The sequence below is a fragment of the Drechmeria coniospora genome, chromosome 02 (assembly GCF_001625195.1).
Source record: "Drechmeria coniospora strain ARSEF 6962 chromosome 02, whole genome shotgun sequence".
Lineage (NCBI taxonomy): Eukaryota > Fungi > Ascomycota > Sordariomycetes > Hypocreales > Ophiocordycipitaceae > Drechmeria > Drechmeria coniospora.
In genome coordinates this window covers 5343832-5358920 of record NC_054390.1, presented here as the reverse complement: position 1 = coordinate 5358920, position 15089 = coordinate 5343832, and the positions used below count along the sequence as shown (strand labels likewise).

General features: G+C 56.7%; 3 protein-coding genes across 3 annotated transcripts; 2 read left to right on the top strand and 1 right to left on the bottom strand.

Moving 5' to 3' along the window:
• Positions 1–272: 272 nt before the first annotated feature.
• On the top strand, positions 273–793 carry DCS_04553 (BolA-like protein; the record flags this gene model as incomplete). The annotated part of the gene is made up of 3 exons (XM_040801861.1): positions 273–311; positions 368–474; positions 556–793. The coding sequence occupies 3 exons, from the start codon at positions 273–275 to the stop codon at positions 791–793; spliced, it is 384 nt and encodes a 127-aa protein (XP_040656894.1).
• Positions 794–1233: 440 nt separating this feature from the next.
• DCS_04552 (uncharacterized protein) lies at positions 1234–3351 on the bottom strand (the record flags this gene model as incomplete). The annotated part of the gene is made up of 1 exon (XM_040801860.1): positions 1234–3351. The coding sequence occupies one exon, from the start codon at positions 3349–3351 to the stop codon at positions 1234–1236; it is 2118 nt and encodes a 705-aa protein (XP_040656893.1).
• Positions 3352–4885: 1534 nt separating this feature from the next.
• Positions 4886–14439, top strand: DCS_04551 (phosphatidylinositol-4-phosphate 5-kinase fab1; the record flags this gene model as incomplete). Its single annotated transcript, XM_040801859.1, has 5 exons — positions 4886–11533; positions 11631–12235; positions 12294–12386; positions 12453–12595; positions 12986–14439. 5 exons carry the CDS (start codon positions 4886–4888, stop codon positions 14437–14439), a joined length of 8943 nt encoding a protein of 2980 aa, XP_040656892.1.
• Positions 14440–15089: the final 650 nt, after the last annotated feature.

The window sequence follows — 15089 nt, the reverse complement described above, 5'->3', positions numbered from 1 at the left end:
TGATCCAGCCATATCTGCGGCTGTTTGCTTTTTCCCGGTCCCCTCAACCCATCCACCACCCCATCTTCTTCGCTGCTTCTCCTGGACACCTCCCCTCTTCTGGTCTTCTGATATCATCCTGCGTCCATCCTCCCCCGAACAGCGGGCGAGTGAAGCTTGATGAGAGAAGGAGAGCGCGAGAGAAGGCAGCAGTCAAGAACACATCGAAAAGAGGCCAAATGTTTCGACGATACACCCTGGGCTTTTCGACCGTCGGACGGCAGCTCTCCACCATGAGCTCGACGCCGATGGAGGATATCATCCGTGCCAAGGTGAGTCGACGCACGCCCACGCCCGCTCTCCTTCAAACCATTGATCAACGCCTCAGGTCACGGCGGCCTTCAATCCGCTGACGCTTGAAATCTACAATGACTCGCACCTGCATTCTCACCACAAGGCCATGCAGGGCAACCTCTCCAAGGAGACTCACTTTAGGTACGCGTCACCCATCCTCATCCTCATCCTCATCCTCATCTTCTCGGTATGTTTGGGTGCCCGTTGCTGATGTATGCTCAGGCTCGTCATCACATCCGACGCCTTCACGTCCAAGATGCTCCCTGCGCGGCACCGTATGGTCTACGCCCTTCTGCGCGACGAAATGAATGAGGTGGACGGCATCCATGCCCTTCAGCTGCGCACCCTGACACCTGACGAGGAGGTGCGCCAGCAAAAGAAAGCTGCGGAAGCGGCCGCTGCGAATATCACCAAGGACGAGTCCCAGGCGGTGCCGTCCGCAACAGCCAGCCAGACCTGAGAGGCCGGCTTGCCAAACGAGACTAACGAATGAAATCAAGGAGCGGTCGGACGGACGGACGGATGGACGGTTGAAATGCTCCTATCTGGCCAATGTTGCGGCGCTGTCGTAGTCGTAAGGGCCCAGCATCAAGGTCAAAACTCAATTTGTAATGAATGGAGCCATGAAACGGAAACTTAGATTGTTGTCACTCCCCAGGGAGGCTCTCATGTCAGATATTGGACCAGATGGCAACGATACAGCTATTGAAGGTCTATCAATATACCTACAGTCCTTACTCCAAGTCCTTACTCCAAGTCCTTACTCCAAACCCTCACCCAGACGCTGCACAATTATGCAGGCCGTAGCGGGCCATGATGCAATGACGTACTGTACAATTAAGTTCCGTGTTCCGCGTAATGAGACGTGAGAACTGGGGAAGCGGCCGCCATTGGTCAGCCTCACTTGCCTCCAGAGCTCTTGCGAAGTCTTCTATTTTTAAAGTGTTCTCGTAGCCGCGATTGCTCCTCCGCTGGCCGCTTCTTCGCCCCCGTCGTGGTATTGGTGGCAAGCTGGTCAAGCAGCCGGGATGTTCGCGAAGGCCAAAACGACGGCCTTGATGACCTCGACACCTGTGACGAGGTAGAAAAGGCTGCTGGTGATCTGATCCTTGGCGGTAGCGAGGTGTCATTCGAATCATACGTAAAGGTGGATCGGCTGGGACCCGAAAAACTCGCTGCTCGTGACGGTGCGCCGTGGGACTTGGATCGCAAGTCCACGTCCATGCCATCGGCCGAACCATGCTCCGATCCCGCCCCCACCTCCGGGGCAAGTAGTGACCTCTGGGCAAACGCAGGCTCCCTTGCGCGCTCACGCTGCTGGAAAGGCAACGCGCCAACTTCGGTCCGCCGATCGCCATCAATACGCTTCTCCGACGCCGGGGGAATGGAGGGCACCATCGTGCGCTCACGCTGCTGCGAATGCAGGGCCTGTCCTGCTTGTTCCTTCCTGTCCTTGAGCCTCGCCCGCTCTGGGCATGGTGGAGTCTTGGTTGGGGTTGTGGGCACTCGTTCGCCGTTCTGTCGTTCCGAAGGAGGCTTCTTCTGGTCTGCATTGTTGTCGCTCGCATCTCTGTTCAGGATCGAGCGGGCTCTGGCAACCTCCCTCGGGAAGCAAAGGAGCACATGATCGATGCACCCCCTCGTCACCACCATGCGGTTGTAGAGAGGTGCCCCCGGCAGCATGCTGAACCACTCGATGGCAGAGACCGCCTCTCGACCTGGACCCGCGGCGGCAACGTATTTCAGATAGCCGCTAGAAAAGGCCCTGATAAAATCGTCATACAGGCATTCTCTTAGCGCCATGTCTTTTTGAAGTATCTCCACGCACACGCAGCCCCTTACAAAGTTCCACAGACTCCCCGCATGATCCGTTCGATAATTCGGATACACGGCCGCAAACGCCTCGTACGGGTTCAGTTTCTGCGAACAAGGGCCAGGATCGCTCACAGGGGATGGATCCGTTGCCGGTGGTAGGCCTGCCGCTGGACGCGGGGAGGCGACCCTCTCAGGCGCCTTCTCTGCGTCTTCGCCAGACTGGCTGCTGAGCGCTCGTGGACCCGAATCCGCCACTGGCTCGATCGAGGGAACGACTGAACTCAGCGCCGAAGAGTTCGATGATGTTGCCGGAACAATGGAGCTCGATGAATTAGTATGCGAACTGCTCATATCCGTGACACTGGCAAATGCTTTCGTCGTTGGCATTTTTCTCGTTTCTGTAGCCCCTTTCTTAATGGGGCTGCTGTCATACGTAATCATCTTGTGCCGACGCCGCCGACCCTCAGGGTCAGGCCTGGACCGAGGAGGAGGATATTCTGCCTCTGCTGTGTCTGGGATGATGGGCTGGCTCATCTGGGCGCAGGGGGGCGTCTCGCCCGCCTCAAATGTCTGCTGCGGCTGAGAAGGGGTGGCCGTCGGTGGCGAGCGAGCTGTGCTGACGCCGACTTGTTCACGACGTTGGGACAAGTCCGTTTCCGAGTCCTCGTCGCTGTCCAGGCCATCTTCGTAGACGGGCGCTTGTTCAAGTCGAGGGGGTGGCAACGGAGGCGGGGCCATGGCCGGTGGCATCTCTCGAACGAGGGAGGCACTCTCCAACTGGGTTTGAGCCGGTGATGGCGACGCATCTTTCTCCAGTCGGACCCATTGGCGCCTTGCATTCCGCAGGCTTTCAGATGACGATGATTCCCAAGACGTCAGGGTCTCGGGAGACGAGGATGCCAAGCCGCCATCTTTCGTGGCTCCAACAACCTGTTCGTCCCTTACAGAGTCAAAGGCATCTGGAGCACCGCTGGGTATTGATGGCTGGTCGTCGCGGACTTGGCTAGCATTCTGGTACGCCGCCTTGACCGTCTCGAGAACGTCGCCGGGAATATGGGCCCGACTATCCAGCTTGCCCTTGAAGTCGACGGCCCATGAGCTTGGCTGCTCGAGAAGACTTTGCTGGTTCTTGGGCACGACAGCGACGTTTCGCCGCCTCAGCAGCCTTCTGATTTCCTGCCGAGGCGACGCTTGAAGAGACATGTCGTTGCTTGGTTGGGCCAGCCAAAAGGTCCAAGCGGATGACTGATGGTGAGTTGGCGTCACATTGGCGAAGGGGCTCGGGGGTTCTACAACGGAACTGCTGATTCCATTGATGCGCGTTCAAGGGTGAGGTTAGTTCTCGTTGTGGAAGCGTCACGACCTGCACTCCGTGTTGTCCATGCATGTGTGTGCATGCAAGTACTGCGTACCATCTCATACATTGAAGGAGAAGAAAGTTCTTTGTCACTCAAGTGGACCTAGGTGGGGCTCAGCGTTAGCATGCCGCAAGCTGCAAGGAAAGGCCCATTTCTTAATTACTACGTAGGTTATTGGCAGTGGCAGAAATCCGTACCCGCATGAGCGCAGTGACAAGTAAGTACTTGTACCTGCCGGTGTACTTACATGCAGGTGTACATGAACGTAGGTAGGTACAGATACTTATAAGTATGCCATTGCAAATGGTAATAATTCTTGCAATACCTACGGAGGACGGAGTAAGTACGGAGTCAGTAATTAATACAGCTACAACTACAGTACAGTACTAGGTACCTAGTAAGTAATAGTAGTTTGAGTACCTTATGACAGAGGAGGTGCATTACGCGTATTGCCTGCAGCTGTCCGCGCAGGTGCAACTGTTGTAAACTGCACAGTACGAGCATGCACCAGTAATACCTACGACTTTAGTACTGTAAGTAAGTACTTGAATGTATGTCAGGCCTGTACGGACTCGTACAGCACTCCGTACTGCCTGCCTAGTACCAAGGCACCTACTAACGCAAGGACCGCAGACTACCTACCTAGTACTAACCTACCTACCTAGTACTAACCTACCTACCTAGTACGGAACACCTGAGCGCGCCTGCGCTATAACTGTGCTGGAGGGAGAAGGTTTCTCCGAGGGTTGGACATATAAAAGCCCAGTGGGCGCTGCGGGAGAGCTTCCAAAGAACATCATACCCTGACTAACTTGTGCGACATTGTATTATATTGTTTTCTTTGGCACTGTCGAAGTGCCGGACGGAAGAAAGAGACATTCTAGCACCGCGCCTTACCTTGTACTTATACACCCCAATTTTCGTCATTCCTTCTCGGCACCGCACTGCACCAACCGTGCTGCGGCCTGCCTGTACTCCCATCACACATCATACAGCCTATGAGCACTCGAACAGTGCAGCAGCTTACGAGCGTCACCCAGACTCCCTATTACCTACAACTACAACACTCCCTACAACCACTCCCTGCAACCATTCCCTACAACGCCTCTCAACCCCGTCAATCGCCGCTCACAACACAACCTCCCACCCCGAGCACCGTCCTACCCGAGTTCCTTCGTTTCTAGAATCGACCTCATCACAGGCCATCGCTCTGGGCGCCCACCATGGTCGCGTCCCGTCGCCTGCGTTCAACCCGATATCAGTACAGCAGAGCTGAACAGTTCGCCCGCGAGCCGAACGGTCGATGAGCCTCTACATGCTGCATCCAAGACCGCCTCATCGGCATCGAGACGTCTCCCTGCCGGAAGGCAGCCTTCAAGATGGCTAGCAGCTCTACCTCGAAGACTGTCGACGACACCCACCCTTCTGGCTCGCTGGCGCCCTCCCTCAGCTTCGGACATCGACGCGGCTCGACCTCGACCAACTCGGTCACCGACAAGGAGCAGCTAGCGCAGGCTCTCGACAAGATCCACACCTCCGCGAGCCGCTGCGACACCTTGACGACCTTCAATGACTTTACCACTCCCCCAGAAGGCGCGCCCGCCTCCGAGAGCCGCGGCACGGCCGGCGAGATGGTTCAGCATGGCCTCAGTGGACTCTACAGTCGATTTCGGGAAGTCGTGGGCGCTGTCAGTCCGACCACGGCTTCCAAGGAGCCCGTCTTTGAGAATGCGGATAACTTGCCGAAAAAGACGGCCGACGGCCATTCCTCACGCCTATCCATATCCTCGGCCAACCGCGGCGAGACATCCCATACCACGATGGCCATCTCCTCGCTACCTGCTCCCATGACCGACATGTCCTCCTCTGCCGGCCTCACGACAACGACCGATAGCCGCTCTCAGATGCCCCCATCCTCCAAAGCGACGAGCATCAGCTTGATGACGGGCCAAAAGTCAACGACTTCGAGCCGCCAAAGCCTCCCGACCAACGCCACCAGTGCCGTCGTGGCTGCTGATCCCACCATCGCACCTCCTCTGTCCATACGTAGGGACAACAGCCGCAGCACCATTCAGACGGAGGAGAGCGGCGGACAAGGGTCCAGCCGGAGGAGCCTTAGTAGAGCCGAACTCCACACCCGACTGCCGACGGTTGACACTACCATGTCCTTGTATGACATCAAGGACGCACGAGACGACATTTCCAGCATCGGCGACATCGGTGACAAAGGCCTGAGCCCCATCAAGACGTCCGCTCCTGGCAGCTCGGCCCAGTCCCAGAACTCGCATGCCCGAAGCGTTTCGAACGCGTCCTCGATGGCCCCGCCCGATACGGAGCGAAGGACGCCCACGGTCATCAGCAGGATCAGCCGATCCATATCACCGAGGTATCCCGGATCGAGAGAATCGTCTCTCGATCGCGGAACCGCCGAAGTCAGTCCCATCAACACCACTGCCCACAGCTCCCTCCACCACGACACTTTCACCGAGGACCCCTACTTGTACAAGGGGCAATCTGGCAACGTGCACATCATGGGCACCATCACGGGCGAGGACAGAGCCTCGGATCAGATGAGCGCCCACTTGGGCAAGATGCGGATGCAGGTGTTGAGCAGGGAATTCTGGATGAAGGACGACACCGTCAAAGAGTGCTTCCTCTGCCAGGCGCCCTTTACCGCTTTTCGACGAAAACATCATTGCAGGACCTGTGGGTGCATTTTCGACTCCAAATGCACCACCGTCGTCTCCGGAGAGAAGTTCGGCGTCCAGGGCTCCCTGAGGGTGTGCAAGAACTGCCTCGAGGTTATCAGCAGACGAGTCGACGGAAGCGCCTCCGAAGACTCCGCAGACGAGCGCTCCTTCCTGCCCAAAATATTCGGCCCGAAACAATCGAAAGGATCCGGCAGCACGAGCCAACCGACGGTGAGAGAGCCGGATCCCACCATGGTGTCGGAAGGGTCCGAGGACGCGCGGCCAGTGTCAACGCCGATGATGGCGATTCCGGCGACTCGCCGCGTAAAGGACCCCAACAGCTCCTCGTCGATTTTGGAAATCAATGCGCCTCAGTTGAGTCGACCTGGCTCGTCTCGTTCCCTCAAGTCCCTGAGCGCCAGCCGTCCCCCGTCCTCGGCGGGACACAAACGACATCATTCCAAGCATGGAGTCATGAGCCGATACAAGGCTCCTGCTGATGACCGGGCCCCCTTCCGCAAGCGCATCGAAGAGGACAACGCGAGGAAACCAAAGTTTCCCGCCTTCCACGACGACAACATCATCGATCCCGACTTGGCTGATTACATGTCCGATGACTCCAGCGGGGATGAGCAGATGAATAGCATCTTCCAGACGATGGGAACGTCGGAGACGCACCCCGCGAGCTATGAGAACGAAAAGTCGGGCTTCGCATCGTACGCCGGAGCGAGGAAGAATCGTCATAAGGCTGGCGAGAAGAGCATCAGCGGCATGAGCTATGTTAGCAGAGGCGTCTACGACGATACCAACGGACCGGGGAGTCTGTTGAGCCACAAAAGGTCCGCCCGACGTCGCAACCTCAGCAACGTGAGCGGCAGCGTTCATCATTTGGGATCACCACGGCCCAAGTCGGTGGTGTACAAAGGCCCTTCGACTTCCTCCGAGATGCTCTTCCCTCTCGACTCAAGCCTGCCTGGCACCCAGCTGACCAGAAATGATTCGTTGCGGAGGGGGAGGGCGCCCAAGGTGGAACTGAACCAGTCGAGCCTGAAGCACGTCAACAAGCTGCTTCGCCAGCTTTTGACCGACGCCGAGATCCCCAGTCCCGCCGCGTGGCAAAGGTCTCTCGTGCCCATCCTGCTTCATCTCACGGATCAGGTGACGCCAGACATCGCCAAAGGCGAGGACATGGACATCAGACACTACGTGAAACTGAAGAGGATACCCGGCAGCAAGCCTAGCAAAACCTCTTACGTCTCCGGCGTCGTCTTTACCAAGAACCTGGCGCTCAAGAGCATGTCGCGCACGATCCTCAACCCGCGAATCGTCCTTGTCACCTTTCCGATCGAATACCAGCGACATCAACAGCAGCATTTTATGAGCTTGCAGGCGGTCATGGAGCAGGAGAAAGAATTCCTGAGGGTCGTCGTTCAACGAATCACGAATTTACGGCCTCACGTCTTGTTGGCGCAGAAGGGCATTTCCGGCGTTGCCATGCAGTACCTCTCCGAAGCGAACATTTCAGTCGCGTACAATGTGAAGGACACCGTCATTGAAGCCGTCGCCCGTTGCGCCGAGGCCGAAATTATCGAGTCGATTGACATGCTGGCCCTTCCCGTCCGCGTCGGGAGATGCTCCGCGTTCAAAGTCAGGACGTTTTTCAACGAACTTTACGTTAGCCGGAAGAAAACGTACATATTCATCTCGGGCTGCCGGCCAGATCTCGGATGTACCATTGCTCTCCGAGGTGCCAGCAACGTCTTGCTAGGCAAGGTCAAGAATATCATGGAGTTTATGGTCTACGTCGTCTACAATTCGAAGCTTGAGTCGAGCTTGCTAAGGGACGAGTCTGTCGAGACGCCGGAAGAGGCCGGCGAAAGCTCCATGTCGAATTCTGTCCAGGTGTTGCCCGATGGCCAGAGATCTTTGAGCTTGACGAGCGCGACGGATAGTCGCAGTGGTCCGACAACGATCGTGAATCAACCCTCGAGCGAGAGTGAACCTCCGTCGCAGACCGCTGTCGAGAGTTCCACCATCAGCGGAGAGGATGAGACCGAGGTGGCGAATCTCCCGACGCCTGCCACCGAGCGACTCAAGCTTGTATCTCTGCATGAGCATCACAGCCACGCGTCGCACGAGAGTCAGGTGCCCGACGACGTGCCGATGCCGACATTCTACAGCGACATGGTGGCCAAATATGAAACGAAGATTCTGTCGGCATCACCGTACGTAAAGTTTAAGCAGCCGCACCTGCTGATGAAGGCACGCGAGCAGGAGAGACGGCTCCTGTATCTCAAGCGGCTCCGCGACCAGGATGCCGTGGAAGAGGACTCGGAAAAGACTGATCCGCAGAAGTTCCTGCTCATCAAGCCGGAGATGGTGGAGAAGATTGGTCAACAGGCACCGAGACAGATTATGGAGATTCTTCATGCAGTCCACGACGCCGAATACGACAAAGCGCTCTACAACTACCAGACCCAAACCCGTCAATGGGAGACGTACATTCAAGGAAACCTCGACTTGTTTGACCCATACTCGCACCAGAACATTGTCGTCTTGTACTCTGTCATTTGCACGGAGACCAAGATACCATGTATTGAGCCGACCATAATCGCCATCAACTTTTATGACGAGCAGCATGTGGACACTGGAATGGATCCGGACTGCACCCTTGGCCAATACATAGTGGACTTGGCGTACAGCAAGAACGACATTTGCAACTCGAATGGCTGTGAGAGGAAGATGGCGGAACATCATCGGACCTACGTCCATGATCAGTATCGCATCACCGTCTTCGTCGAGTACTTTCCGAACACGGCCCCGAGAGCTCCCGAGCTCGGCGACGGCATAACCATGTGGACGTACTGTAAGCTTTGCAAGAAGGATTCCAAGGAAATGGCCATGTCGGAGGCGACGTTCAAGTATTCGTTTGGAAAGTACCTAGAGTTGCTGTATTGGGGTCGCGGGCTGAAGATGAAGGATGCTGTGCAATGCTCTCACGATCACCAACAAGACCATGTCCGCTACTTCACTCTCGGCGACTCCCGGATTCGAATTCACTGGGATCCCATCGACCTTCTCGAGATTGTGGTGCCTCGCGCGCGAATCACGTGGAAGGTTGTGAATGATCTCAAGCTCAAAAACGAGATATACACCAAGATGGAGGAGCGTTGGAGCAAGTTCATGGCATCCGTTCGAGCTCGGCTCAAGAGCATTCGGATCGACAGCGTCCTTCCCGAAAAGGCTGAATCATGCAAGGCCGAAGTCGAGCGGTTGACCAAGAGGGCACAGGAGGAGCAGCCGAAAATGGTGCGGCAGTTGCAGAGCATATACGTCAACTCCAAATACTACGAGGTCGTGCCTTTCAACAGCCTCGTTCGAGATATGCTCGAGAAAGCAGGTGACTGGGATCAGGCTTTTGCCAAATTCGAGGCTGATTTCTTGGGCGACAAGGATATGCGTCAGCTCACCATGATGCAGCTGAAGAAGATGTTTACGGACAATGAATCCAAGGAGTCGCTTTCGTCTACCGAAGGGACAGGACCGTCCACCGAAGGCGACGACCGGACTTCCCAGCCCTTCACAGAATCAGAGGACAAGAGTACACAGCCGACAGAGTATACCGGGACGACGGCGGCCAGCACGGCGTCGAGTAAGCTGGGGGATGAAAGGGAAATGGACGAGAAACTGGCCATGGATGAAGATGGAAGGATCGAAACCCCGGCGGAGTGTGCCGTTGAACGAGCGGAGCCCCTGGACCTTTCAGCGTCACCGACGGCCCTCAGCTCTTCTCCGAGCAAAGTGCTCCCACCGCTCATTGACAGCAACGGGAGCTCCCGGCGGGCGACATCGCCTCGACCATCTGTCTCCTCAACGACAATGGGGCGCAGTCCTACAGAGTCGTCGCTGCCAGACCAATCGTTGTCCGAGAAGGTGGAAGAGATGCGCCGCGAACGGACGGTGCAGACTGGACAAGCGGCTGAGCGCGCTGACGTGCCTGCGGAGGCCTACAAAGCAGCCCCTGAATGTCCCGCTAGAAGGTCTGGCACAAACGTATCGCCCCCCATGGTTCGCACCATCTCACATCCCGCCCGGGTGCTGCCCCGATCGCAATCGATGGGCAAGAGCGGTGTTAAAGACGCCAAGGGTGGGTTGGAAACGCATTCCGAGCAGGCGTCCGACGTGTCGATCAAGGGGGATAAGAAGCTTTCTGATCGCCTCGGGCTAAATGCTCTGAAGAGCCGGTCGAAGGCGACAGCGTCTGGGATTCCGAGGCTCGTGCATAAGAAGCGGGAGACCAAGGTTTCGAACCTGGCTCGGCACTTTGAGCAACTTAGTCGAGAGTTCGAAAAGGAGCGCATTCGCGATCGCAAGGAACGAGCAGCAAGTCTGCGGCAGCCTAGGGCACGACTTCCCAGAACTTCGACGAAAGCGATCGTGCAGGTGTACGACGATGTGAATGAGGCCTTTGAGGAACCTGCTGGGCCGGCCGAGCAGACGGCAGAAGGCCAGAAGGCGGGTTTTGCTGCGGCTCATGCCGCTTCCGAGCCTCCCCAGTCCGATATGCCGCCGGAGAAGATGGCAGAGAAGGAGGCGAAGCCAGAGAGTCAACAGTCCGAGGACCGCGACGATGGCAGCAACAGCAACGCTAGTCAGGTTGCATCGGACGACGACGGTGGCGCCAGCGACGGGGAGGAGGCGACAGTGTCGGATGACATTCTTCCCGGAATCGAAGAGCTTGCCGATGCGCTCGAGCCAAGCACCGAGATTCCACTGGAGCTCCCCAAACACCAAAAGACAAGCCTGATGAAGTACTTGACGAATTTCTGGGCCGAAAGATCGGCCAGCGGGTGGCCGCCGCTCGAGTACCCGGTCAACTCCACCGATCACATCTTCGTCGACTCGGATATCATCGTGCGAGAAGACGAGCCAAGCTCTGTGATAGCACTCGCGCTGAGCAGTGATGATTACAAAGCGAAGCTGGCGAACATCAGGAACGAGGCTCAGCAGATGATGCAGCGAGAGAATGAGAGTGCCGAGACGGAGCCAAAGTCGTTGCCGATGTCGGACTTTGGGGACGGGATGGTAGATGAAGCGGAGCTCAAAAAGAGCCTGCTGCGGACCATGGGCACGCATCTTAGGTACCAGTTCAAGGAGGGGGCCGCCGTGATGACGTGCAAGATCTTCTACGCCGAACAGTTTGATGCGCTCCGGAGGAAATGCGGCGTTGCGGAGCGAGTCGTCGAGTCCCTGTCTCGCTGCATGAAGTGGGACTCTCGGGGCGGCAAGACAAAGTCCGTGTTCTTGAAGACGCTGGACGACAGGCTTGTGCTCAAGGTGCGTTTCCCTCCCCTTTCTGTTGAACTCGTTCGCCGAGCGACGACCGAATAAAGGCCGTGACTCCCTGTGCTGACGCGGTTGCCGCCCTGATCAGTCCCTCTCGCCCATCGAAACGTCGGCCTTTGTGCAGTTCGCACCGGGTTACTTCACCATCATGGCCGAGGCACTCTTCCACGATCTGCCGTCGGTGATTGCGAAAATGCTTGGATTCTTTCAGGTCATCATCAAGAACCCGTCGACGGGGACGGAAACGAAGCTCGACCTGCTCATCACGGAGAACCTGTTTTACGACCGGTCGCCAACGAGGATCTTTGATCTCAAGGGATCCATGCGCAACCGCAAAATACAATCGACAGGAGAGCAGAACGAGGTCCTGTTGGACGAAAACATGGTCGAGTACATTTATGAGTCGCCGCTGTTCGCACGGGAGCATTCCAAGAAGCTGCTTAGAGCGTCAGTATGGAACGACACGCTGTTCCTCGCGCGGCAAAACGTGATGGACTATTCGCTCATGATTGCCGTCGACGAAGAGAGGAAGGAGCTGGTGGTTGGCATCATCGACTGCATCAGGACGTATACTTGGGACAAGAAGCTGGAGAGCTGGATCAAAGATCGCGGCTTCGCAGGTGGCAACCGAAACAGGCCGACGGTGACGAGCCCGAAGGAGTACAAGTCTCGTTTCCGCGCGGCCATGGCGAGGTAGCTTTCTCTATCACCGCCGGGAAGCGTTTCCGATTGCTGACGATGGAAATGACAGATACATACTTCAAGCACCAAACTGCTGGCACTTGTTCAACAATCCGCAGTATCCCGTGTACTCCGGACGGGCACGGTTTGAGGAGGCCGAAGGGTAGGCAGCTGGAAGCAGGGATGAGGGGAATCGTCGTCCGGGCAAACGCGTCACAATGAGAACAAGGCAAAAAACCGATATGGGTTTCGAAGCAAGAGACCAGTCGGGCAGGGCCGAACTCTGCAGGACGGGCGTTTTGTGCGAGACGGTGCGATGGGAGGAGAAGGATGAAAAGTGGGAGATTTCCGCCCCCCTAAGAAAGCATACAAGTACTCCGTATATACTTAGATGGCGATTACGTTGGCCAGCCTTCACCACATTCATGACGTGGTAGGCACCAGGTAATAGCCACAAAAACAAGTACTTGTATTACTTAACAATGGCCCATTTTGGGCGGTTCATTTCCGGTTGATATACTGTACTGTCGGTGGATGGAGATGATTACAGGGAGTTGACTCTAATAGTGTAAGTACATGATATTATGCCTTACGTACGGAGTATACAGGAGACCGACCCACTGGTGACATTACAGTACAGCGGCCAGTCCCGGTTTCCCTTCAACCCCAACGACCCGAGAATCAGATAAGATAAGAAAATACCCCAGGTCGCTTGTGCCCCCCCCCCCCCCTTCCGACTACAACAACTAGCATCTACAACAGTACGGACGGTCTCTGCATCACTACCACTCGATCCCGATGCGCCCATGTCGATTGACCTCGATTGGGAGACGCTTACGCAGGGCCCCGACGGCGATGCCCTTGCGGAACGGATCCGCAGCTTCGTGCACGACAAGTTCCAGACGGTGCCACTGCCTCGCTTCATCCGCGCCGTCAACGTGCACGGTTTCGAATTCGGCACCATTGCGCCGGCGCTCGAGCTGAAAGACATCACAGATCCGCTACCAGACTTTTACGAGCAGGAGTTGGATGATGATGAGGCGTCCGAGGGGAGCGACGACGACGGCGACGGTGGCTCCTTCGCCCCCCCTTCCGCCTCGGCGGTGGATTTGGGTGCTGAGGCGAGGCTGTTGGACAGGCGACAGTATCGGCAACATCAGCAGCATCAACAGAAGCAGCAGCAGCAGCAGGATCAGCAACAGCAACGCCGGCATCATCCGACATCTCTGAAGACGGCGCTGAGAGGCGGCGATTTTGCAGGCTACGACCTAGGCAGTCCGTTCCTCGGCACCTCGACGCCTGGCATCCTTGGTGGTCCGGGCCTGAACTACTTCCAAAGTCACCTCGGGACGGGCACTCACACACCGCTGGCTGCCGTCGCGGGTGCTCACCTCGGAAACGGTGGTTGGATCGGCTCGTCGACGCCCGTCCTCGACCTTTCGTCCTACTCTGCCGCTGACGTCGGCACAACCAGACCGAGCCACAGTCGTCAGCGGTCCGAGAGCAGCATCATCTCCTCGGTGGATAACTTCCTCGACCACCCGCAGCATCCAGCCTCGCAGGCGCAAGCGCACGCTCAAGCTGAGCAGGCGCTGCGCGAAAAGTCGAGCGTGTCCACGCTTGCGCCTACTTCCGTGAGCACGTCGCGTCCGCCGACGCGGGATACCCACATCCTCGGCTCCGCAGCTGGCGGGGAGGGCGATGACGACAACGACGACGACCTAGCTGGACGGCGGAACGTGAGAGAGGCCAGGGTGGAGGACGTTCAGGCCGTCTTCAGGATCCGCTACGCCGGCGACATCAAGCTCAACTTGACAGCCGAGATTCTCCTCGACTACCCAATGCCCAGCTTTGTCGGCATCCCCCTCAAGCTCAACATCACCGGCATGTCCTTTGACGGCGTCGGCGTGCTCGCAAACATCCGCAAGAGGGTGCACTTTTGCTTCCTCAGCCCCGAAGACGCCGCCGCCGCTGTGGGATCGGACGAGGCCGGGCCGGAGGGTGAAACTGAGGGCGGCGGGAACCAGCTGCCGCCCAAAGGTCGCCTCGGTGGCCTGCTGCAGGAGATTAAGGTCGAGAGCGAGATTGGGGAGCGAGACGGGGGCAAGCAGAGCTTGAAAAATGTAGGCAAGGTTGAGAGGTTTGTGCTGGAGCAGGTGAGAAGGATATTTGACGAAGAATTCGTCTATCCGAGCTTTTGGACCTTTTTGGTCTGATCTGATGCACGATACCTTGCAGGGTTCGACCCGCATGGTGGATGGATGGCGGGTGCTACGTATGAGCATGCATATTTACGTACGAGCAATGAATGAAACCTTTTTGCATCATTTCATTCACTTGCATACCTGTTTGCACTACCAGCACTGTAATACGTCCTCCGTACCCAATTGCGCCATCACCTTCTGCTTGTTCCTCAAGTCAAACCAGTACCTTCATTGAGTAGTCAGTCAAGGATGACAGCGAAACCCGGGTTCCATCTCGCTTCTTCGTGCCGTGCAAGTCACTTTTTTGACAATGGATAGCTGGAACTGAAGGGCTTTGTGTCGTAATTTGTCAACCTGGAGATCAACGTACTTCTGCCGTAGAATGCATTCTCGTCGTTGAATGACGTTTTGGCATTGCTTCGCCTCTTTAGAATCATGGCCCTTTGGTGAAGAAGGGTCATCGTTATAAATGAACCAGAGGCGCCTGGAAGACCCTGCATCGTGATTTGTGCAGCTGAAGGTATCTCGCATTCTAGCGGACCTGCTACAAACTTCCTCGAGGGTTCAAGGTGTCGTAGGCCATTGTAGCCTTGTGCAGGAAGAACGGTCACTGCGTGCGGCATGTAGATGTAGGATCCTACCTCTGGAGAACTTGGGCTTGT